The sequence below is a fragment of the Trematomus bernacchii genome, unplaced genomic scaffold, assembly GCF_902827165.1.
Source record: "Trematomus bernacchii unplaced genomic scaffold, fTreBer1.1, whole genome shotgun sequence".
Lineage (NCBI taxonomy): Eukaryota > Metazoa > Chordata > Actinopteri > Perciformes > Nototheniidae > Trematomus > Trematomus bernacchii.
In genome coordinates, this window is record NW_022987689.1 from 17,373,784 (window position 1) to 17,400,519 (window position 26,736).

General features: G+C 40.3%; 2 protein-coding genes across 2 annotated transcripts in view; both read left to right on the top strand.

Annotated features, from left to right (window-relative positions):
* wls (Wnt ligand secretion mediator) overlaps window positions 1–18,941 on the top strand; it is a 39,122-nt gene extending 20,181 nt beyond the window's left edge. The window contains exons 3-12 of the mRNA XM_034138125.1: window positions 1,544–1,668; window positions 2,418–2,579; window positions 2,732–2,868; window positions 10,158–10,326; window positions 10,630–10,727; window positions 10,967–11,030; window positions 12,641–12,784; window positions 12,944–13,027; window positions 13,745–13,913; window positions 18,053–18,941. Of these exons, the coding sequence (XP_033994016.1) occupies window positions 1,544–1,668; window positions 2,418–2,579; window positions 2,732–2,868; window positions 10,158–10,326; window positions 10,630–10,727; window positions 10,967–11,030; window positions 12,641–12,784; window positions 12,944–13,027; window positions 13,745–13,913; window positions 18,053–18,162 (1,262 nt within the window). The 3' untranslated portion in view covers window positions 18,163–18,941. The remainder of the gene's footprint in view (window positions 1–1,543; window positions 1,669–2,417; window positions 2,580–2,731; window positions 2,869–10,157; window positions 10,327–10,629; window positions 10,728–10,966; window positions 11,031–12,640; window positions 12,785–12,943; window positions 13,028–13,744; window positions 13,914–18,052) is intronic.
* A 982-nt stretch (window positions 18,942–19,923) lies between these two features.
* The window catches only part of gng12a (guanine nucleotide binding protein (G protein), gamma 12a), a 46,980-nt gene continuing 40,167 nt past the window's right edge, over window positions 19,924–26,736 (top strand). The window contains exon 1 of the mRNA XM_034138055.1: window positions 19,924–20,288. The gene's annotated coding sequence lies outside the window, so the exon portion shown is untranslated. The remainder of the gene's footprint in view (window positions 20,289–26,736) is intronic.

Below are 26,736 nucleotides of genomic sequence, written 5' to 3' on the forward strand. Positions count from 1 at the left end.
AATGATCGTATAGGGCGTACACACGGAGCCGTTTCGTCCGCAGATCTACCCACCTTGGGAGCCGTTATCACAGGGCTATCGGATCGGGCTCCGTATCCGCGTTTCCGTGTCGGCCTCGTGTGGACGAACCTTCTATACCAGGGGTCTCCACCTTTCTTCATCTGAGAGCTACTTTGAAAAAATGAAAGTGGCCAAGAGCTACTTGCATCACATCGCTTACATTTATTCACATAGCACTCATCAGTTGAATTAAGCTATACTTTTGTACACGTGTGAAATTGCAATACCCAAAGCTTATCAAAAATCTTAACTTCACATCAAGGTCCAAGTAAACGACAATTTCTCACATATTATTATGGCCCACATAGTAAGTACATCACCTTAATCACCACCTTACAAGCAGCTTATGGCACATGTGTAAAAAAAAAAAGAAGTGCATTCACTCTTTTTTACAGTTAGTGAGATGACTGGCACTGCATGGAGTCCACCATAGAGGTGTATGCTGGACCCACTTAGGTTCACTCTAATAGAGTCATTTAAATGTTCATCAGTCAGTCTTGTTCTGTATTTAGATTTCATGACATTCATGTCAGAAAAAGCTGCTTCACAAAGGTCTGCAGAGCCAAATAAAGCAGACATTTTCAGTGCTGCTTGGTCACTGAATGTCCTGAATGTGGCATCACAAACATGACTTGAGTCTGAACACAGCAGACAACAGGAGTATTTACAACAGCATATAAAAACAAAAATAGTGCATGTGGGTGCACACCTATTCTCTGTCTTACTGTTACATAAATCCCATGAATGTATGAGATTAAGTTAGCTTCATCATATCTCAATCGGTGATTAAGTGAATAATAACGTTTCTATCAGGTTACTATCAGCCTGTCACTCATTATTTTCAGGGAGGGGTTTGGAGGAACAGAGGAGACGGTGATCGCGGAAGCTTTTTTCCTCCTGCCTTCACAAACTTTACACAAGTATTTATCAACTGAAAATAGCAAGAGGACATTCATACTCTGTAATCCAAGACTTGATTAAATCCACCAAAATCCTGACATGGTGCTAACGAGAGTATTTTTAAAAAAATAAATCCATGTGTGTCTGAGCCGCAGGGACACGGACTGATTCAGGTGCATTTATTGTCGTCGGATTTTTTCTACAGTCTGTGAACCGCGAGCGGCGAGATACTGAAAAGCTGCCCTATCGACGTGTTGGAGACCCCTGCTCTATACGATAGAGAACGTTGGCGGATACAACCCGTTTCGTCTCTTGTGTGGACGGGGCCTAAGTGTAATGATTGAATAAGTAGTGAGCACACGCATACAAATTAAGAACCTAAAATCATAAATCTCTATCACAGTAACAATTGAGACGGATCAAAACACTTTTTTGAAAGGAACACTCCTCCTCTGCAAGCTCTACGTAATTTTTTTAAACTAATGACTTTGCGCAAAATATATTTTGATTGGGGGACATTAATTGACAGACAATATGTTTGTATTGATCTGAAAGTTAATTGCTGCTGTGGTCTTTGTTCCAGAGGATGGATCGCTGGCCACCATCGACGTGGGGCTGGCCTACAGAGACGACACGGTCAGCGAGTGGACGGAGATGGCTCACTCCTTCGAACAGAGGAAGCTCAGCTGCAACTTCACTACAGCCAAGGTGATCATGACACTCTGAGCCTCCCCATGATGCATCTTTAGAGCAGTGGGGTGCAGGGATGATGTACTTTTGTAGGCCGACCCGAAAGTTAGCGTCATAAGGGCTCCCTCGACTGAGAGCAATTTAATTTTTCAATTAGATTTTGGAATATTACAATAATGACATATGTGGCAAACAGTTGTTCAGCATGAAAATGTCCACATATAAACACCACATTTTATTTTTGAAGCATAAATGCAATTGCCAGGAGTAAAAGCTGACGCTATAAACAGACTACAAACAGCTGCGCATCACCAGCTAAAGACGGACTCATCTTTGGCTTGATGACATTCAGTCTTATTTTGTCAATTGTTAGCAACTGCTGTTATAAAAACGGGTAAAAGTTGCAGGTGTTTACCAGGTTAAGCTGTTTACTTATGTATTTTAAGTCCTAGAACAAAACGTGAAAGTATGTTTTGCTTGTGTTAACCACAATTCTATTGCATATGGTAAAAGTAATTTTTTTTATATGGTTTCTAATCGAACCTTAGAGCTTGTATTGTTGCAGTTTCATGATATGACAGTCATCACACAAAATGTTCTGACTTTGGATGCTGCTCATAATAATGAAACTTTGATGTCACCAGTGTTGGCTTACTTGTTTTATTTATTGATGCGATTTAAAAGCTACATTTCTTTTGCAGAGGGTTTTACAGTGCAGTACATCTTTCAGTTTTTAACCAGATGGTGTGTTGCTGTGTGTTTTTCAGACCTTTGAGAACGAGGGCCGTTACTATGAGTGTGACCTGCTGCCTTTCATGGAGGTGGGCAGCGTGGCCCATAAGTACTACCTGCTCAACATCCGCCTGCCTGTCAACGAGCGCAAGAAGGTCAACGTGGGGATCGGAGAGATCAAGGACATTCGTCTCGTGGTGAGTTGGCATTTGATCGGTAACTTCTTAAAGGTTACGCATTAAACTGAGGGTGTTTGCCATCGAGTGAGGTGGTGTTAGCGCCTGCTTGGGAACCAGGAAACATTCAAAAAGCTAATATTTGACTTTGGTTCCTTTTTTTCTTCTCCAAGAGCATCCACCAGAACGGAGGCTTCACCAAAGTGTGGTTTGCGATGAAGACCTTCCTCACTCCAAGCATCCTCATCATCATGATCTGGTACTGGAGGAGGATCCTGATGATGAGCAGACCTCCTGTGCTGCTGGAGAAGTAAGGCAGCTCCCTCACTGATATTCCCTCTATACTGTTGTATTCTTAGCACCATATGTCATCATAAGGGATGCACCTATACATTTTAATTTGATCAATTTATTGCAAAGATCCTATTTCTTTTTTTTGGTTAGTAATTTAAGACAAGGCATGTTTTATATAGCAAAAAACATATAAACCGAATATAAAATGACATTTGAATATTATAATAAAGTAATTAAAGCCAAAAGAATACAAGTTAAAACCAGCTAAAATAGAATAACACTGGTATGAAATATAAGTTACAGTGCAGTGTAAAATATGAATAAGGCAGCGTCAAAAAGAAAAGTCTTCAATGTAATTAACTATTAATAGTATATTATATTTAGTTATAACCAGGACTAAAACGAAATGTATCTCACAAATCTACTGGTTTTGCTAGTAAATTATTTAACACAATAATTATTGTACCAAAAATACATACCATAAACTTTTCTCATTTATATTTCAAAATGTTATTTAATCATCCTCTCTTAAAACCAATCAAATGTTACAAGATGTAAGACCCTGTTTGTCAGATGCTTTAGGAAAAATGTACTAGACCACAGAATAAAGTGAATTATTTATTTATTAATTCAATACCTTAATGTCATATCAGCCTTTTACCTTAACTAAAGAAACCGTATCTTTATGATGTGCTGAAACGTTGAATGTTCAGGACATGGATTGATTTAATCTCTGTGAGAAATATGCAGTTGGGAAATCCCTGGCATATGTTTATACTATGGGACATGTAAATAATTGAAAACATTTGCAGGGTGATTGAAAACACGAGGTATTTGTGTTCCTTCCTGTAACAAACCCCCTGGAGGTGCGAGCAGCAGCACAGGTATTCCTGCCTGCAGCAGACAGTCTGAGGCCCCGTCCACATGGAGACGAAACGAAAACTAAAACGGAACCGAATTCGATATCAAAAAAGTCTTCCGTCCACACGGCTCAAGAAACGTGTCCGTCCACATGAGACCGCTCGACTCGCTGGAGACGCTGTAGTACATATGCAGGGACTGATCGTATAGTTTTCAAAGTGTGAGGCGCGCCTCCCTGGGGGGGGGCGCCAGAGAGCTTCAGGGGAGGCGCAGCGTGAGAAAAAAATAACGAGAAAAAGATGAGTAAAGTGTCACTTGCACACTTTTGGCTGTCTGTGAAGACCGAGTTCCCCCAACTCGCCAAAAAGGCTGTAAAAGTGCTCATTCCCTTCACCTCCACCTACCTGTGTGAGTGCGGGTTTTCCGCATTGACTTTGATCAAAAGCAAGTACCGGTCAAGGCTGCAGCCAGAGGATGATCTGCGTTTATTCCGATCTACATTGCATCCCCGCCAGAGTCCTGCACGGGTCTGATTTTCAAGACCCGCTCCCGCCCCGTACCCGCGATGTGCAATAGCGAACCCGCCCCGCCACCCGCACATATTGCCAATTAGTTCTGCAAACCGACCCGACCCGTCGGCACAAGATCCGCAAACCGACCCGAACCCGCATATCCTAGGAGCACTGAAAACATGCAATTATTAACACACACAGTTGTGTATTTGGCTCAAAAAGCGTGGGATGTTGGTTATTTTCTCCATCTAGGATGAAACCAAAAGCCCCCCAGACGTTGGATTTCTTGAGGAAGAGTTATTTACAATGCTGTATTCTCCGCTAGAGAGCTTCACCTCAGCCATTTAGAATGTGGCGCGCTCAGCAGCAGATTGATGCGGTGCAGATGCTATCATAATGCGCGGTCCCGCAGGGGAGAGGTCTGAGGAATCTTTAAACATTAAACTAAATTATTATTATTTAAATATATTTATTATGCAACACCCGCGACCCGACCCGCATCTTCTTTGTTTTACCCAGAACCGAACCCGGAAAAAAATGTTTGAAAAAATACCACCCGCGAATCACTTTTTTTGGGGGTCACCCGTCGGGTACCCGACCCGATGCATGACTCTGATCCCAGCATCATCCGCCTGTGCGCATCAAAGACGCAGACTCATTGTTCCCACTAAAGTAGGGGTGAGTGTAATAAGGAGGCAAAGTTGAGTGTTGCCGGGAGCATATAAGGATTTATCCACGATGTTGAAAATGTTAAAAATGTAAAAAAAAAATGTTTAAAACATAAAAATGTTTAAAAAAAGTTATTGTTTAATGTTTTGATGTTCTGACGCTACTCAGCCAATCAAATCGGGGCAGTCTGTGACTAATTTCAAATGGCGTGCTCAAAAAAGAGAAAGGTAGACAGCGAAAACAGAGCATTTAATGAAATGTTCTCTTACTGGACCTCTTTGAAATGCAATTGAATACCCCTGCATTATAGCAACAATAATAGTAATAATAGCAATAATAATTGGGAGGGGGGGCGGGCTGTTATGTTCTCTGAGGGGAGGCTCACCTTCCCACACTTTGAAAACCCCTGGTATAGGGCATACACACGGAGCCGCAAGCGCTTCGTCCTCAGACCTACCCACTTTGGGAGCCGTTATCAACGTGTATCGGATTCGGGCTCCGAATCCGTGTTTCCATGTCGGCCTTGTGTGGATGAACCGTCTAAACCAGCGGTTTTCAAAGTGTGAGGCGCGCCTCCCCTGGGAGGCGCCAGAGAGCTTAAGGGGAGGCGCAGCGGGAGAAAAAAATAACGAGAAACAGTGAAATCTAGTTAGTTAACTTCAGCTAACTTTATGCGAGCGGCAACATGGATCGATTTTTAGTGAAGTTACCTAAAGTGAAAGAGGAGACAGCGTCTGGCAGAAAACGTCAGCTTTGTTTTGAAATAAAAGTTGTGGCTCATCGGACATTTATGAGAGAAAATCCCTAATGTGCAAGTGAATGCAGCACAAGACGAGAGCCTTGTAACCCCTCCCCCGGCCCTGAACGGGACGGCGCATTTGGACCCCAAGTAGACGGAAGGAATGAGGTATTTGCGGTCTACAATGACAGAGAAGAGACTGTGAAGTTTGGCTGGACTCAGCATTGAATCAAAACGCACTAAAGCTTTAGATCTTAATAAGTTTGTGAGGCGTTTTGCTGAACAAGATGGTAATCGCCGCATTCAGCTGTTATAGGCATGCCAACTTGATGCTCTGCTCACGGATGACTCGATGAGCATAACAAACTGTTAAGATGATGACCTTACGTGTGTAAATATATATTTTTCTTTGTGGGGGTGTGCCCCCAAAAAACAGTTTTAAGTCCTGAGAAAGTCAAATAAGACGGTGTGTAAAACTACACTGCCCAGCCAAAAAAAAGTAACCACTTTGATGTAACTAGGCCAGTAGGTAAGGGCTTTCCACTGGATAATAATACCCCTGCATTATAGCAACAACAACAATAATAATAATAATAGCAATAATAATTGGGAGGGGGGGCGCGGCTGTTCTTATGTTCTCTGAGGGGAGGCTCACCTTCCCACACTTTGAAAACCCCTGGTCTAAACGATAGAGAACGTTAGCGGATTCAACTGATATCGTCTCCGTGTGGACGGGGCCTGAATGTTGGAGCTCTGCTCTCAGCCTCTGTTTGTCTAACCCCCCGCTGTGCTGGGAGGACAGATCAGTCAGAGGCGCCACAGGAAGTGCCTGGCCAAGCATGAAACAAAATCTGCAAGCTAGCACTCAGCCGACACATGCTGCAAACACACATTCTGGGCATAGACACACACGCAGACATGTCATAGTCTCTCTCCTTCCCTCTGTATCTTCCGGCTCAAGGCTCTCATTCCCAGAGGAGTCGGCAGGCTCTCAGGATCTTGTACATTATTTGTGGACAGCAGATTATTTTTTGATGAACCAAAAAATGGCACACCTTAGATTATCTTTCAATTTAAGAGGGCACAGTTTTGAGAATCTTAGCAGAAAAGGTTGATGGAGAAGAAGATTAATAGAAAATCTCCATTTATTACAGAAACATCCATCAGCTGAGTCAAACTTTTCTTAAAATGTACAGAAAACATTTCTGTGGTCCGCAAAAAGCAGAAGTGCAACACACACTGACTTTAAATAACAATACCCATGGCTGTGTTCAGTTACATGTCAGTGAGTCAGCAGGCACAGCAGCAGAGCCCAGGAAGTGTCTCACCCAGATGGAACCAGACATAATTAATGTTATTAGCTACACCTGTGCTACTCCTACCATCACATGTCGACAGGGGTAGAAAAGTACTAAAGTGCTTTACTTGAGTAAAAGTAGAATAACTGTCATCTTAAAATACTGTATTACAAGTAAAAATCCTGAATTGAAACACTTAAGGCTCTTTTTACAGTGTTTTAGAATAATATAATTTAGTTGTTGTTCATAGAAAATACCTGCCAACGTATTGCATCACCTCATGCGTTTTCATATGCACAAAGTTGCTAGTAATTATGAGCGTTTAATAATTGTAGTAGAGTACAGAGTAAAATACTTGTATATATATATATATATCTATATCTATATCTATATCTATATATATATACTATATATATATATATATATATATATATATATATATATATTATATATATATATATATATATATATAATCTATATATATATAATCTAGATATACTATATATATATATATATATCTCTCTATATCCTCTATCTCTCTCTATCTATATCTATATATCTCTTACTATATCTCTATCTCTCGCTCTCTCTCTCTCTCTTCTCTCTCTATATATATATGTATATCTTCTCTGTGTATATATTCTATATATATACTATATATATATATACTATATATATATATATAGTATTAAATGAAAATACTCAAGTAAAGTACAATTATGTTAAAATAATACTTTGGTACAATACTTAAGTAAATATACGTTCTCAAATTCCACCACTGCATGTCAAAAAGTCCTGTGTAAAAAAAGAAAGAAGAAAATAGTCTATTTAATTTATAACGATTACACATTAAAATGTCAAGAATCGACTAGACCTACATTTTATATATTTGAAAATGTGTGTACTTGCATTTTAATTTGAGGAATCCCAAATTTGAACCAAGGTAACTTTGCTTTTCATTCAAACCTCTGTAGTGCATCTTCTTTGTGCATGCGTTGTCTGCCAGAGGCTGTCATATAATCACTTTTCATACAGTTTTAAGCCACATTTTGACAAAACACACTTTTAGATCTTGGGCCTTTTTACCTTTTTATATTTGGGCTGAAAAAGGATGTAAGCAATCAGACGTCTGTATCTTAAGATATCAGATAAACAAGCTGAGCCAATGTTAGCAGTTAGCTTACACCCTTTGATCCCATGTCTGCTTTGCAAAAAACTCTTTTTTTTGTCTTGATCGAGAAACCGCTGGTGGCAAAAATGACATATTTGGAAAGAATTCTACTACCAACCCTGAAAACTCATCTGTTCAACATAGCCTTCCAACAATAACTCACTCTCCCCCCACTGCAATGTTACACTTCCATTTCTGCCCCCTGTTTTATGTTTTATGTTTTTTATGTCTTGTCCTTATATGTTTCTTTGTAAAGAGACCTTGAGGTTATGAAAGGCGCTATATAAATTATTATTATTATTATTACTACATTCACTTTTTTTCTTACCATACCCTTTGTCTTACTCTACACACACACACACTCACACACTCTCTCCTGTCTGTGGTGGTGGTACTCAGGACACATTCCTAGCATACCAGCTGAATGTGGTTTCACTCAGTACGCTCCGTAGGACATCGCTGACGAGCTGTCTGGAGCGGTATAGCTCAGAACCTGTGTTACATTACTTAGGCTGGTGTCCCACGAGGACAAAAACGGGTTGTATCCGCATATTTCTCTTGCGTATAGCAATATAATAATTTTGTCCGGAAGATTTAAACTTTAACACACGTTGACCGGCGAAAAAACTCTGCCCGGTTCCCATGGCCCCCACCAAGGAGAATAAACAGAAGGGCAACCATGACAACCATTCTTCTTCGCTGCTTTTGTGGAGGAAGTTACAGCGCCACGTACAGGCTCGGCATATGTACTGCAGCTTTTCCAGCGGTTGGAGCTAAACGGAGCTGTCTCGTGTGAACAGACACTATCCGGTGTATATTGCGTGTGGACGGAAGCCTTTTTTGCGTTTGTGTATGCGTTTTCCCGTATGCGTCCTCGTGGGGCACCAGCCTTATATTACCCAGAAAAAAGTGTACTCGTGCTTTTAGGCCACCTGTTTTATCTACAGCTTCCCCCTCTCTTCTTCTCTCTCACACCTACACACTGCAGCTCTGTTTTGCCCTCTTAACTATCTATTTACGATCATCCTTTCATCTCCTGGCGGCGTGCAGAGACCTGCTGCAGACGCTTTGAAGACGAGCTCTGTTCTTTCTTTCTGAAGGCCCATTGTTCTTAGTTCACCCCCATTTCTTATTTCTCTCTAAATGTCTGGATTTCAAAGTTGAGGGAGGTTGGCTGTTAAAATGAGGCTATTTGGAAAGATAATAAATTATGTAGATTTGGACAGTCAGTGGGAACACACTGTGCTTGTAGCTGTATGGATAATCAAATCAATAATGAAAAATGTCCCGAGATCTAATGATCCTCCTAGAGCAGTTGGAGATGTAGCCCCGCTATAAAACATTGATTGTGTCTGAGTAGTGTAAAGCAAAGTGACCCTATATTTAATCTGCAAACACTGTTATAGACCTCATTATCCTGATTGCTAAGAAAAGTTTATTTTCTTTCTTCAAACTCCAGTATTTCTGCTAAGGCTACATCAATAATACTGCTGTTGACATTCATTTAAAGAGGACATATTATGCTCATTTTCATAATTGTATGTTGTGCCTCTACTGCGACATGTTTACATGCTTTAATGTTCAAAAAGCTCTTTTATTTATTTGTTCTCATACTGCCAGCACCTAATTTCACCCTCTGTCTGAAACCAGAGCCCATTCTGCTATGTTGTGATTGGTCAACTGCTTGGAGATGTCCCGCCCCTTAGCCTATCACATACAATGTGTTGACGCGAGTGTTAGGGAGTAATGTCATTATGTTAGGGAAGTTAAAAAAAAGGTGTTCAAAGGAGGTGTTTCAGGCTGGAGGGGGGAGTGTGTGGGAGAGAAACTCTCTGGAGGGAACACAGGGATTTTAGCCTTTGAAGACCATTTACATGCACCAAAACCTATATAACGCACTACAGGAGAGGGAACAACCCCAAAAAGCATAGTAGGGCCCCTTTTAACCACCCTATTATCTACGAGCATAAATAGATGTGTATTAAAAACGTTTTTTTTCATGATGCCACATATGTAGGTTTTGATGGTAAAAAAGGACTGTTTTTGCTCCGTCAGGGTGATCCTTGCTCTCGGTATCTCCATGACGTTCATCAACATCCCAGTGGAGTGGTTCTCTGTTGGCTTCAACTGGACCTGGATGCTGCTTTTCGGAGACATCAGGCAGGGCATCTTCTACTCCATGCTGCTCTCCTTCTGGATCATCTTCTGCGGGGAGCACCTCATGGTACTGTACCAGGAACCTTTTACTTCATGTTTGATGGTTTTCTCACTCACCTGCAGGGTGACTTGCTAATTGTTTGAAGTTCCATCATAGCCTTTCAAAGACTAGTTTATGTTGTTGAACTAAAAGAAGATAAATTGTCAATCGAGGTTAATGTAAGACGGTGTAAAGCACTACCAGCTTGACCAAAGGGGCACATGAATGCTTCTAGTTGTATGTACCGTTTTTTTTTATCAGATTAAGCTTTGAAACCAGTGAACCTGAATTAGTTGTGATCCTTACATTTGCTCTCTCCTTTTCTCTCAGGACCAGACAGAGAGGAACAGGTTCTCAGTGTACTGGAAGCAGGTCGGACCCATCGTGTTCGGCTCCTTCTGCCTCTTTATCTTTGACATGTGTGAGAGGTGAGAGCAAGTCTTTTCTACTTCACTGTTGAGTCTAAGAGACTTTTTAAAAAAAAAAGTGGTTAATCAGTATGTGACCAGTAAACCTTCTAACAATCTCGTGAAAATCTACTATTGTTTTTAAGTATCTATTCTTAGGCTTAATTTTCACATGCTGTGTGTTTTTCATGAATATTTGTAATACAGTATTGACACTTAAGAGTAGGTAAGCCATAACTGTTTCTGTTTTGTGCCTCCAGAGGGGTCCAGCTGACAAACCCCTTCTACAGCATCTGGGCATCTGATGTAGGGACTGAGCTGGCTGTATCCTTTTTTTAAACAGTTTGACAACAGTATCAGAGAAAGATCACTCATGCAACCAGCTTGTCTGATGGCTATGATGCTGATAAAATCACAAGAGTGTAAATGGCCTTATAATTATGTTTTAGTTTAGTTACATAAAAGTGATAGTTTGCATGCTTTTAAAGTGGGGTTTGAATGAGGTCAAAAGCCATAGTTAATCAGAGATTTACTACATGGAAGCAAAGCAATGTACTGCTGTGAACACCTACAATAAATGCACACCCTTAAAAATCAATATAAGTTTAAGTGTACACTTAAAGTGGACCTATCATGCTATATTTGAAAAATATATTGTAGGGCCATACCTATACAAAACATGTCTGTGAAGTTTTTTTTTTCAAAATACCAAACAGATCACCCATTGTAGCCATCCCTCATACTGCTCAAACCCCTCTTTTGCAGCCCTGTTAGAGAAACGCGGATCTTGGGTCCTTAGCTTGAAGAAAAAAAAAGAAGAGGAGGCGCAGCTAATGCCTGATCAGAATTCTACCGGAGATAAAGTTAAATTCGGTTGTGATAAAACGCCATCCTGTTTAAACCACGTCAAGGATTATTTCTGAAATAGTATGGAGCTCAAATGCTGTTTCTCTTGCAGGTTTATCACAAGGTGAGTTCTTTTTTTATTTCCTGCTTTTTAAACACATGTGCTCTTCACAGTACAGGTTAGCTCTGAGTGTTAGCGAGGCTTGCTAATGTAAACAAAGACGAGATTACGTCCAAAACACGTCAGGCATTGTTTCTGATAGCAACTTTCTGTGGGTCCGGCGCCGATTTGACGTCAGTTCGGATGGAAATCTGTATTCACTCGTTGTACACCCGTTTTTAAAAGATTTGGGTACGGAGGAAAAGAGAGAGGGTTTTATTTTCTGACGCTGTGTGAGTTCCCCGACGCACCGGGGACACATATTCATGTATAAAAGACATCACAAAGTGCATTTTGCATGATAGGTCCCCTTTTAAAGTGATTTTTATTTTATTAAATTATTTTAAGGTGAGCCTTTTTTTAATTCTAGTGTTACGTTTACGGTGTCCACAGCAGTACTTTGCTTTCCTTATGTGAGGTAACTTAATTAATACATAGACTATTGAAAAGTACCTCATAAAACTATTTACTGAAAATGTAACATATCCAAATGATCCTCCTTAATGCCCCACTTTCAGTTCTTGCAGTATTTGTTTGTGAAGTTCTTCCAGTTGGCTTAAACAAGAACTGGCAACGGTCTCTAGACTAAAAGATGAGAAATAATTCAGTCATGCCATATGTGAAAGCATTTCCCAGGGCGTCAGGATGATGTGTTTATGTGCTCGTACCTGTTAGTTTGCTTTGCTTGCAGAGCTGAGCAATGCAAGATTCATCAGTACATTTAATCCAAAAAGGTTTCCAAAGACTCCATGTTTTTCCCTTTCCTGGTTTTCAATTAAGTTCCATGCAAAGGAAAAAGCAGAGTCTACTTGCTTTACAATGATGTTTGATGAATTGAAGAGATTACATCCATATTTCTACAGTATGCTCCACCACTCTTCTTAAAGAGGGTGTTATTTGGTTATTTCCTTGACTGGAGTTGCCTCAGATGGCGTTCATCATTGTGGCAGGGATCTGTGCCTGTCTCTACTTCCTCTTCCTCTGCTTCATGGTGTTCCAAGTCTTCCGCAACATCAGCGGTAAGAGGACGTCCCTTCCCGCCATGTCCAAGGCCCGACGGCTGCACTATGAGGTGGGTGTTTTCATATTGTGTTTGCATTTTCTGATTATGCATCATCAACAATTCAAAGAAATCCCAAATTATTAGGTCATGACTGTATACCAGGACTTCTCTGCTACACAGGTTCATTTTCCTTAAATGTTTTGTCCCCTTTATCCCCCTGTTTTATAGGGTCTGATTTTCAGGTTTAAGTTCCTCATGCTGGTCACGCTGGCCTGCGCTGCCATGACTGTTATCTTCTTCATCATCAGTCAGGTGAGTGCTGTAATGTAATGACATCAGATATAATGCCATCCACAGAAGTATTTATGCAATGATGCTTATGGATTTCGAAAAGAATATAGAAGCTACTTTGCTCCTGTCCAAATAGAGCTGTGCAGTAATAAGTCCTAAAACTCGGGAAATTAGTTAGGATTTTACCACTTCCGGTTCCCTCGTCTTGATGTCAATGTTTTTTTTTAACCTGTCTTCGGTTGGTTGCCTGAAATAAGGTCTGGGGTTAACACAAGCCAAAGAGATTTTGTTCTACGACATAAAATGAAAATGAATACTCCACTGGTGAATTTCCAAAGCTTCTGTGTCGTGAATAAAAGAGACTGCTAAACGTCATCACGCCGAACATTAGCCACCTTTAGCTTAGCGGTGGTGATGTGCAGCCTTGCAACCGTGATGGACTTTGTTTCTAGCCTACATAGATTTTTACTTTTTGTGTTTATTCGCACTTCTAAAATCATAAAGTGGAGTTAATATGTGGAGATTATTATGCTGGACAAAACGTAAACGATAAACGTTTGTTTGCCACAGATCTATATGATATGTCCGAAATCCAACAGAGAAATTCCATTGACTTTTCTCAAGGGAGCCGTTGCAATGCTAACTTCCGGGTCGGCCTACAAAAAAATGTCATTATTTCACCACTCTATATGTTCAACGCTCCAACCTAAAAAGTGCGTGTCTCCTGTGTGTGTGCAGGTGAACGAGGGCCACTGGCACTGGGGGGAGCACACGGTGCAGGTGAACAGCGCCTTCTTCACCGGCATCTACGGCATGTGGAACCTCTACGTGTTCGCCATCATGTTCCTCTACGCACCGTCCCACAAACGCTACGGAGACGAGCAGTCCAGTGGGCAGTGCATCACTGGTAACCACACCTTTCTACTCACTTTTTACAGTAAAAATATGGATTCTGTGTCTCTGCTTTATTACTACAATAGCTAAAAATGTTAAGCATTTTACTCTCCACTACTATAACGTTTTATAGAGTCTAGGATATAAACTAGAGAGAGACTTAAATATACCATATACCAGGGGTCTCCAACACGTCGATCACAAGCTACCCGTAGCTCGCAAGCCCTCAATAAGTAGCTCGCCAAGCAAATCCAAAATGTAAAAAATACACACAAAAAAAAGGAAATGTAATTAAAAGAATCTACCCTATGCATAAACAAAACCTCAATCATAGCGAACTCTATCTACTTACTACAACTCTATATCTATCTAACACCCCTCCTCCCCCCACCCCCCACAATGAATATCGACCAATCACGGTCTTGCTTGATTTGCGGGACCAGCGTTGCAGTCGGGAAGAAAAGCAATGTGGCACCTCCCCGCTGATTTTCCTTCTGGCAGAATCTACACAACACATCAGCCCCACTGAACACAGCCTAGTCGTGCCAGCCTATACAGCACATGAGGGGCAGAGCTTTACTCTGTGTGTGTTGCAACTTGCATATATTTATTGCACACATACGCATGGCGTAATTTCCACTGGGGACAGGGGGGACATGTCCCCCCCACTTTTCGAAATCCTGTTTCCCCCACTTTACAAATATGTTTATTTATTTTTTGCGCAAGCCGTCATCGCCATAGAGGAGCACACATCGTCTGTGAGCGAGCGAGACAGAGGGAGAGCAAGAGAGAGAGAGAGCAAGAGAGCTAGAGAGAGCACACCTTTATCTATTTAATATAGTTGTAAAAGATAAAGTAAGAAATCATTCCAATGTGTACTATACATAAATAAAAAGAAAGAATACTAACTAGGTAACATAAGATAAGAATAAACAAGTTTAAATGATTTGTTATTGGTTGTGATCATATTCTAAAGATGTTAGGATTATTGAAAAGTATACAGCTCCCTTTCATCTGAGTCTTGAGAACTGTATCCATCAATTCATGTTGTGCTCCAGATTGATGCATTTCACTTCAACATTTAAAATAAACATCTTCCCGGGGGAGCATGCCCCCGGACCTCCCTAGAGGATGTGAGCTCCACCCCCAAATAAAGCAGGTTAAAATAATTAAATTGCATACATGTTCTTTTAGTAAACACTGAAAACGGGTCCCACAGACCCAAACAGCACACAAAGGTTAAAGGTCAGCATATCATAATGTTAAAATGTGCTAAATATATACACTGCAAAAAACAAAAAAAGAGGAGTAAAAGTAGCTCACGACTTGTTTTATTTTTTTAAAGTAGCTCTCATCCTAAAAATGGTTGGAGACCCCTGCCATATACTATAAGAATACATATGTTTCAAATATGTCTAGGTTATATGTTTAACATAATCATGAGTCTAAGTGTCTATATATATGAGTTGGTCTGATAGCACTTACTACAAAATGGCTGACCAAAAAGATATCAATGTGTTTTTCTACCAGTACTTTCCTTTTTAACCTTAAATTACAATAATCTGCCCTGGGGAGACAAAGAGATAAATAAACAAAGAATAAATAATTTAAGAATAAAGAGAATAATTTAAGAGCTGCAAGATGATTTGCATCATGTTATATGTTTATTATAAACATCAAATTACATTTTAAGATCTGGTAATTGGCGATACTTGTATAATGTCATCTTGGGAAATCTACTAATTCAGCAGGATCATAGTGCTATTAAAACAAATTAGTTTGCATCTCTAACTTTTCTTCTTATAGTTATTGTCACTAGTGTCCCTCTTTATTCCGTCAGTCCTCTGCTGTAAAGCTGCCTATTCATCCAGAGTTGGTTCAGGAGGAAAGGGGCGGGGGGGGGAGGTTGGTGATAGTGAAGGACCCAGATTCCCAGGGGAAAGAAGGATCTTTGGCCAGAGAGGGTAATTCTAATGGACACCAGGCTTCCTTCCAGACAGACAGAGAGGGAGGGAGGGAACAGTGAGGAGGGTGGGGGGAGGAGCGGGGGAGTAATGAAAACCATCCATCCATCTCCTGACGTCAGGGAGAGAACAAGAACGTTTGGAGATCTGGAAGAGTTCCCTGAAGTGCGTCAACCAGTCTCAGGCAGGCTCTATCCAAGTTTCAGTCTGCATGTTGATTTACTTGAGTTTCACTTCTGTTTCAAATAAGCTGAAAGTATCTCTGTTGGTGAAGTTCAGCTCAACTTGTTATGCAACAGATCTCATGCCTGCAGTAAAACAAGGGAATGTGCACAACAGGAACCCAAAGTACACAATATGAGGGATGAACCCAAATATTTGATTCAAACAGATAGTTATTTTACCTGAAGGAAAAGAAGTTTATAATTGAAGTCTGGGCATTTTTTATTTCTTCAAATTGATTTCAATCATGTTGGATTGCCACAAGATAAAAAAAAAAAAAAGATTCTGTTTTGAGAAATCTGATTTTGATTTCACATGGTCTTTGAAAAGTTTGTCTGAGGGGGGGAAAAAATGTTTCTGTAATGGTGAAAAATAGATATGGATCAGTCAAGTGATTGAATTCATATATTTTATCCAATAATAAAATGCAAAACATATATAATTTGATATAACATTTGTAAATGGGCAGGTTAAAAAGCAAGCGAGATGGCTAAGTTTTAGATATGCCTTAAACATTTAAATTATTGGACTTGTGGCTTACTAAAGACATACAAAAACTGCCTTAATGGGATCCTCACGATATTAATATGGCCCTATGCAGAGCCGTCAAGAAATCTATACAAGTTCATGACCTTGATCTGTGTCCAAAAATACGCCTTTCTTGACCTGCTTGAAAAGTCCTTAAATGTATGTTTAAGAAGGTTTCACTAATTAGTCGTTTCATTAAATACATGTTATTGAAAAGGGGTCGCTTCAGGCCTGTTTGTGTTCATTTAAAATAATTTGTTTTACCCTGTATTTTAGACCCCATTTACACGGGAACGTTTGCGTTTACGCACCGTATGCGTTTTCAAAAAAGTCTTCCGTTCACACGCATTCGATTCATTTAACGTGTCTGTTCACACGAGACCGCTGGAAACGCTGTAGTACATATGCCGTGCCTGTAAGTGGCGCTGCTGCCGCCACAAAATACACCAAAAGCAGCGAAGAAGACCCCGGAGCATGGTTGCCCTTCTGTTTATTCTCCGCGGTGGACGGCGTGTGCTCCTGCTGTAAATCTCTCCGGTAGTCCACCAGCAGATGAAAAACACCCACCTCTCCGCCTCTTCCAGGGACGAGGGAACCATGCGGCAGAGTTTCCGTTAAAAAAAAATTGCGCCGGTCAACATGTCCGTTAAGGTTTAAATCTTCCGGACAAAATTAGAAAAGTGCCGGTCAGAGGTCTTCTTTGTTATTTATTGAGCTTTAAAACAAATTGATAACGACTCTATATAATAATATAAGAATAATAAACGGAGCCTCTCTTTTCCTCCCCCTCTTCTGACAGCCCAGCAGCTGATCTCTGAGCAGGAGACGTGGGGAGAGGGAGGCGGGGCTATTTCATCGTTATCAGAAAATGATCGTGTAGAGGCGTAAACACGGAGCCGTTTGACCCCCCAGAGCGTTCAGTTTGCAGATATAATCAACCTTGGGACCCGTTATCGTTTGCGGGGTACGTTTTTATCGTTTTGTTACAGCCTCGTGTAAACGAAAGGGCTATACGCAAGAGAAACTATGCGGATACAACCCGTATCGTCCTCGTGTAAACGGGGTCTTAGTCAACATTCAATCCTGATTCTGTATGCATCAGCCATAGGTTGCATGTTAAACTCAATTTCGTATTGGTTAATATCCCCAAATTAAAGGTTTGTTGTGGTGGTGGGGTTTCATAAGGATGTAATACGATATTTAATATATAATTAAATGTCATTATTCAATCAATTTGATGCTTTGAATAAGCACAAATTGCATTGCATACTAATGAAAATGAAGTTAACTATTAAACATTAGCATGATTTAACCAGACTTGGGTAAAAAAACATCCCCACTGCCGATCTTCTATCCTAATACAGAGACAACTTTGTAGTTCGAACAGATAATGACGTCTTCGTACACCTCGACGTGTCTGATGGGTTTATGTTTGCAGGAGATAATGGAGGAAACAGTGGAGAGGACATCCAGCTGACCACTACCATCACACATGTGGACGGCCCCACTGAGATCTACAAGATGACCGGCAAAGAGGCCCAGGAGTAGATGTCCCACTGTTAATAAACCCCCCTCTACTACCTACTGCTCCAACAACCCCCTCCCTCCTATATGTAATCCAACAGGCTTTTATTTTGACACTGCCCGGCAATAAATGGCATCATAGATCCAGCTCCCATTTAACCAGTCCCATGGCTGAATATTATCAACACTCCTGTCCTTTTTCATTTCACGGTGGTACCCTTTTCTTACATTTCATACTTTATGTAAACTGTTATGTTTTTAAATGTTGCACATTGTTTTTTTTACACCCAAAAATGAGATTAGCATGTAAAGAACATCATTTCTTGTTGGTCAGAAGTTGCATCTGGCAGCTGTCACACTCCTGATCTTTTTTTTTAGAAGTACAGTTCTGTAAAACTAAATCCTTTTGACAATGGACCGCATTAATAGGTAACGTTTTTCAGATACATTTAGTTTAATTTATCGCTTAATTTCCTTGTTGTATTCTCATTCAAGGCCTCGGAGCCTGTCACACATATTTTTCCATAGAAAGTAGATCATGTTGAGTCCTGCTGTCAATCATTTGAGATCTTTTTTTATATCATAAATGTACAGACCACATAGCCACTTTGGGAAATGCATACTGTACGTTCATTATGTTACAATGTAGATATCTATTTTTTATAAAGTGCTTATTTTCAACTTCACAAAATACATGCATCAAGCTCTATCAATTTTTTTGAAGTGGGCTGTAGCCTATTATACATGGTTCTTAGTTTGTTTTTGCTTTTTATTCTAATTTAAATAAAAACACTTTGACTTAATACCCTGATGTATTGTCATAATGTTTACTCGGAGTGAAGTCCTTATTTTTTACACTTATTCACAAGTTTAAAGAGGAATAAAACTAGGAAAGGGATTATCAACAAAATATCCGTAATTCAGTGTGTCTTGCTTTTTGAGATTTTATTTGTTGGTATAAAACATTTGCTGCAAGGCTTTTTAAATATAAACTAATTTGTTGGTAATTGCTGTCTGACTAAGCGTACATTTATAGGGAAAGGCCGCCACTGCATGGCTCATAGAAGAACAACAACTCCACTTTCACTTTTCTCATTGGTTAAGCTAGCCAAAGAGAGCAAGTGTGAAACCGGAAGTCCTATTATATTTGTGTTTTTACAGATTTTAAGCACAGGATATTTGACATTAACAATGATTGTATTTGCGTTTCTACAACTTCCTTTTTCTTAGCTTTGACTCCACTAATTATTGGAGGACTATTTTAATAATAAGTTGCATGTCAAATTTATTTATCACAAAATCAGAACACAATCCAAATGCATTAATTGATTTGCTAGCAATTCGTTCTTCGTTCGCCAAACTTCTTGGCCAGGTCAGCATTGAAAATGAGATTTTATCTCAATGCTTTTTTATCTGGTTAAATAAAGGTTAAATAGATTAAACTCTAAATGGTATGCCTAAAAGCCTAATCTACGTTGTCTGGAAAAATCTTTGTATTGGCCTAAAATAAGTAATAGTAGTAGTAGTCGTACATTATACTGATTATAGCCTACATAAATGGTCTCACCAAAATGTGTAATCTCACAGGCTGATTTAGAAAAATATTGAGGGTATGACCAGTCTCAGTATTAGGGCCCTGGTTTATTATTTGCACTACGACGAGCATATACTCTGTTTAATTTCCCCCTAAGAAAAGTTGTAATACTCCAACCGGAGTTTTATTTTGACAACCTTACCAGGACGTAGTACTAAGAGAGCCATTAGCTTGACGCTGTGAACATCCGCCAGTGTTTCTCTCGGTCCGCCTTCTCTCCTCCCGACTCAATTCAGCTGTTTCGTCGTGAAGCGTCCAAGTAGCGGAGGAAAGGGAAAGGAGAGGGGGGAGACTGATGTTCTAGAGAAGGAAGAAAGTAAACGAAATTAAATATTAACACCACCCGTCAGCGGAAAGTTGAAGCGGCACTACTTTGAAGTCGCCGCTTTGGTCCATGCAGAGACAGCGTATGGTGTAAACACGTTAGTGGAGTTGTGACATTCCGCGGTGAGCGACACGGCAGAGGGAAAGGTCTCCTCCCAGGCTGTTGACGGATACAGCTCGGCTCCAGTGAAAGAAGACACGGCCGGACCTGACTGTTCACTACCTCGGCCAGGTAAGACTGCCATGTGTCGATAAACTGTCACATTCATTAACAGCTTCTTACCTGAAGCAACAGTTGGTCTGCTCTACTATGAGACATATTTGCTGTCATTGCTGCCAGCTTTCACAGTGTTCATCCGCAACACTTAGGTCGCACAGTTTACCTAACATAGTTTAAATGTCGTTAAAGCTGTGACTTCGGTGACCACACACATACATATTCAACTTCATTCATATTAATGTAATATACTATTCAACAGGTGATAGCTTGAGTTTACTCAGTGCTCTCTGGGCCTTCTGCCCTGGTTATTCCCTACAGGCCCCACCTACTGTTGGCCACATAATCACTTATTTTGAAAAAGCCAATAGATTATTCCAGAACAGAAAAGCACTTTTATAGACCTAAACTAGCCTCTTCCTTCTCAAGAGCTGCAAAGATACATCCGTTAGTTAACTTTCAAATACATGTCCAACTATTTTGATAATCGTTAAATTAGTTTTCAGGAAAAAGAGTATAGCCTACATTCTCTGATTCAAGCATCTTCAAAGAGACTACTTTCTGGGTTTATTTACTCTATGACAGCAACATATACAACTCAAATATCTTTGACTTGTGGAAAAAACTATTTGAGGGTGTCATCCTCGACTTTAGGAAACACAGACTAAACTCCCCATTTAAGAATAAAATAAAATAGATAAAAATGAGAATACAATTATTTATATAAACATTAAAAGTAAAAGAAAGAAACGTGTAATAAAATAATAAATAAAATAAAAACGAATTAAAAAAACATAAATACAAACATAGGTTGAATCTAACATTTCCAAATTAAATAAAAGATCTGTGTTTTTCCACAAATAATCATAAAAAAGCACCACATATCTCGTTTTAAAAAGGAGATGTTTCAGGTAGAATAAAAAACCAGTGACCACACAAGTATTATCCTCACTGCTTCATCAGTATACTATTCAACAGGTGATAGTTGAGCTTACTCAGTGCTGTCATGTGTTTGCCACATCATTGACTTATTTTGGAAAGCAAAATGGATTATTCCAGAACAGAAAAGCACTTTAATAGACCTAAACTAGCCACTTCCTTCACATTAGTCGATTATGCAATAGGTAATCGCTTGTAACACTACCTGTGTAGTCCAACATGAACCAATTAGATGATGTGATGGTTGAAGTGGCTGAGATGTTGACATGAAGCCGTAAGCATCAGCAGCTCTGGCCGTGAGGAGGACAGAATACAGACCGACCATTGATAAGGCCAACTCATTAGTACCCCATTCACAGCATCAAAGCTTCCTCTCAACGCCCATCAGCATGAGTGGGTCGCTACACACACTGGAAGCAGAGGATCACACACGTCCTGCCTTCACGCTGATTACAAGGGTTTGGTTTTGGTGTGACACTCATTACGTTTTATTATACAGCAGCATGACGGACACTGGCCGAGAGTAAGTGCCTCAGAAATCAGACCAACATGCATTGCTGATATTAACTAGAGCTGCTAAGATACATCTGAGATGTTATGCTCATTTCCAGGTTCATATTTGTATTTATTTAGTTCCTCTACTGTGCTTTAATGTTCCAAAAGCTCTTTATTTGTCTCATACTGCCTGTGCTGCAGCACCTCTTTTCACCCTCTGTCTGAAACCAGAGCCCAGTCTGCTCTGATTGGTTAGCTGGCCGGCTCTGTTGTGATTGGTCAACCACTTAGAGATGTCACGCAACTGAGCCTATCACACACACAATGTGTTAAAGCGATAGCCAATAAGGCACGAGTGTTACAGTGATGTCATTATGTTGCAGAAGTAACAAAGGTGTCCAATGGAGGCGTTTTAGGTGGGATTTGAGCGTTTGCAGACCATTTACATGCACTAAAACCTATGTAACAAACTACAAGAAAGGGAAACCCCCAAAAAGCATAATAGGGCCTCTTAAACTAGAGATGTGCTCATTTGCCAGGAATAAATAAATCAACGATAACGTATTATAACTAGGGATGTCCCGATCACCTTTTTTTGCTCCCGATCCGATTCCGATCATTTGATTTTGACAATCTGCCGATACCGATTTTTCCCGATCCGATCTTTATGCAATGCATTAAGAGGAAAAAAAAGGTAACAGATAACGGCTGGTCATCCAACGCGATGAATTCCGCTATCTTGGCTGTTCTGGGGTAGTTTCTCTTTCCTTTTAAAAGTCTCTGAAAGTGTCGGTTGTTTCAGTGCCGTTACCTGAGTGGCCGCTGTGTACTCGTCGTGTTGTTGTTGGTGGTGTTTGTATTAGATTGGTCATGTTGAACGTAGCTCTGTTCTTTCCACCACGCGGAACCTCCGCCTTGCAAACATTGCATCTGGCTGTTACACTGCCTTCGCTTTCAATTTTATAATACTTCCAAACTCCTGACATTTTCTCTGTCCCGACTCCCGAGTCACCAGCTGAACGTAGCCTCTTGTTAGCTTACTGCTACTATTAGACACTGCGCCCTGCCCACTCTGTTGCCAGATTTGAGAGAAATAAGCAACCAGGTCTATGAAAACAAGCCCAAAAGAAGCAACACATACATGATGTTGTGTAATTTTAACCCAAAACTAAGGCCTCAGGATGACTTTAAGACGTGAACATGGTCATTTTTGTTTTGTAACATTAAATAAAATGTATAAAAATATTTTATAAAAAAAAAAAAAAAAAAAAATCCGATCCCCGATTTTTTTCTCCCGATCCCCGATCACGTGATCGGATCGGGACATCCCTAATTATAACGAGTAATGTACTTAAGAAATCCTATCATGAAAAGCTGCATGCTGTTCATTAGAAATGAAGATGATGACGTCCATGAACAGCTGCCTTGTGTAATGCTGTCAGGTCTGATCATGAGCCTGTCTGCTGCAATTCCTCACAACAAACACTAACCGCTTGTTTTATTCCCAATCATTTTTCATTTCATCAACACGTTTCCTCAAATAATACTTTCCGAGACGGGTGTGTTTTCAAACTCTCTCTAGCAGCTTGCTGGTGGGTTCTCCCAGATTGCTGGCAGGATTTAACGTGACGTGTGATGCATGTCAATTGATTAGTAACAGGAGGAGGGGGCTATTTGGGAACAATGGCTCGCCTAATGCAAGGATGAGATTAAAAAACTCCTGGTTTTAGATTTAGGGAAGGATGGATTTTAATCTGATCAGTCTGTCTCCATATGAGTTTAGGTTCTGAACAATAGATGATCTGTTGGGTCATGTGGGAAGTAGCCGTAACCAATGCTGTAGTTTGGCATTTCTCCTACAGAAATGGCAGGAAATGCTGAGTTTCTGCCGCTCAAATATGGAGATTTCCTGGCCTGCCTTTCTCTGTTTAATATTGACGAATCCTCTCATCTATATATCACATTTTCTTCTCTGCTCAGTTTGGACTCACTTTCACCTTTCTTCCTTTTATCTACACACACACGCACAAAGTCCTGTGAAAATTGATTGAAAAAAGACAGGCCATGATAAGTGGACCAAATCTATTAGAAATATCCCAAAAATCGCCAACTCTTTTGTTGATTGTTTTTCGTCATTTCTCATACAAAAAATGATGTTTTTTTCCGCCTTTCAAATATGGAGATTTCCTGCTTTTCTCTCTGTTTTATATTAAATCAAAAATACATATATTTGTGTTTATTTTAAATGATCACCTTGACTTAAAAAAAGTAGAATGGGCATTTAAAGATATTTTCTGCTATTATAAAGACCAAACAATGAATTGAAAAATCCATAAAATAATTAGCAGATTATTCTATAATGAAAAAAATCAGTATTTGCAGCCTAAGCAGCTACTTGCATATTGCTGCTCCTAGTTTTGAGCCCTGCTAATAGGATCAGCGCGTGCGGTGGAAGTGTCTCCTGTGCCTGTCCTCTGACAGAATGCTGCCCGACCCGATCGGCAGCTCTGTGGCGACTTGTTGTCGAACAGGAGGAGGACGCAGTGAGGCGGGATCCTCTCTTCAGGATCCGTTTCCTCATAGAGCGGCCCCACAGCCCTTTCTTTCTACACACTTTGTTGAAATAGGGGTGTGTGTGTACATGCCGGCGTCGTGTGTACTTGCTTTGGTCTGTTTAGTGTGAACTTACTACTTCCTTACATGGCTGAGTGAGTGCTCCCATAATCTGTCCAGCACACAGACGCAGAACTTAAGTATATGTTTCTAAAAGTGACTGTTTAAAGTACATGTTTTTACCTCATCAAAGACTACATCACACTCTCTGCTTCTACACACTCATCAACACTTAAATAGTCCTGTCATGCACATGTTGTGTATTCTTTGAAAGAGTTTAGAGTGGAACCAATTAGTCGATTGATCACATTTCTTGATTAAATATATATATATCATTGGTGAAGAATATCTTAGGGGTCTTTCCAGCTGGTTTTGTTGGTTCTCTAATGCCCCTTTCACACCAACGCGGTTCCCGTTCTAGCTCCGTGCTTGCGCTCTTCTGGTTCGGAACCGGTTTTTCTTTTCAGCCCCCGTTTTGTTCACACCGCCCAGAGCCCGACTGGTGCTGCCGCGGCTGCGTCATGACGTCACCGTTTACGTCGCTGATTTTCTCCCCAACGGCGACAACAACAACAACAATGGGGGACTGCGTCGGGTCGATGATCGTGTTACTTTTAATCATACGAAGCCAGATTAAATTAAATAACTATTTCTCAACCCTTATACTTTTCTCCAGAGTGCCGTGGTGCGTGCGTGCGTGCGTGCGTGCTTGCTCTGCATAGTGCATGTTGTAGTCACGAGGCCTGCAGTGGTTAGCTTGAATTCCTCCCTCCCCAGGAGCAGATGCTCAGAGGAGTGGTGGTGACTTAGCGGATGTACAGTCACACCCATCTGTTGGTTTGGCAACAGAGACATGCTTTCATGAAATACCATTGGTAACTGGATCATTTCCTACTGACTTCAAAGCAGAAACACTCTTACATATACTTTCATTTGTTTGTCATTGTAATCTGCACATTCACTGTAGGCAATGATGGTAGATTTTTCACTGCTTGCTTCAGGAAGCACTAATCAGACATAAAGCTCAGATGTTACACATTGTTTCAAGGCCAAGCAGGAAGTGTTGTCATAGCAACCATCTCAGATAGGTAGTTAGACCTAATTTCCCCTCATTCCTGTAAATGTGTCAAGAGTTTTTGTGAATCATTGCTATGGTTTCTCTTTGCCTTTACACTGAAGTTGTGCATAGCTTTTGTTTGTCAGTCTAAGTTGAAGACACAGTTGACAATTAGAAAGAGAGAAAAGGCGTCTCCACCCAAACCAGGAGCATTATAATCCACCATGACCTGCTTTAAAACGACTTCCACCTGCTCACAGCTACAGAGCTTTATCACTGTCGTGTGTGGGTCAGGATAGAAAGCAGTTGCATTTAGTTTGGTTCAAACTTTGTGTTGAATGATCTTACCTTTCAATCCTTACAAGTTAACAAGAAAAGGCTACTGCAACAACATGACAATCATTTGTTTCAGTTTTTGTTACCTGTAGCTATACGGTGGCCGACAGGTGCAAACACGCTACAACGACCCGCAACACTTCCATTAGGAAAAATGCGCTGCACTTTCAAAAACAATGCAGGTATAAAACACAAATGTTCTAAAACACATGCAAATGAGAAAACATCTTCACCAACTCGACAATCATGCACAGCATTTACTAAAAGCGCTGCATAAACGAAACACTGCAAAAAAATCAAAGCACAACGGAAACGGGGACACTAAAAAGTGACGCACACAGCTCTGAGCAAAACGCTTGTTTATGCTCCGGGTTTATAAAGTTGGACAACTGTCACCGTTGCATAGTTGGTCTGTTTCATATTTGTAATAATGTTGTCAGTATATTTGAAATGACTAGGTTAGCTAGGTTAGGTAGCTAGCCTTTACTTCTCCTTGTCCTCTTGTCCTCCGTTGTGTTTTAAGCACTGCACATGTCTCGTCGAGTTGGTGAATGTTTTCTAAATGCTGTCCTTGTCTTGTCAACTTGGTGAAGATGTTTCATGTGTTTTGGTACATTTGTGTTTTTAAAAGATGCATTTTTACAATTTTCTAGACTTTTTCTATATACATAGATTCTTGTAGAAAAATTAACTTCAGTTTTTTCAGCCTAATTAAATCATTGTTAGGGGCAGTCCCAAAATCAATCGCATACTTATTAACTTTTGTTAATTAGTTTTTGTCCAAATGTACTATCAGTAGGCAATATAGTATCAGTATCTACTTTTCTTCAATAAAATGTTGAAAATCAGCAAACGACAAATCGACAAAGACAAATCAGTGAAGCTGGAAAAAGATTTTTTTCCATGTGGCTTTGAGCATTACCTCATGAGGCGGCGACAAGTCACAACACACCGTGGTGTGTTGTGACTTGTCGCCGCTTCCCAGCACTGTGGGCCTGTGATAGCATGTCGTGAGCTAACACA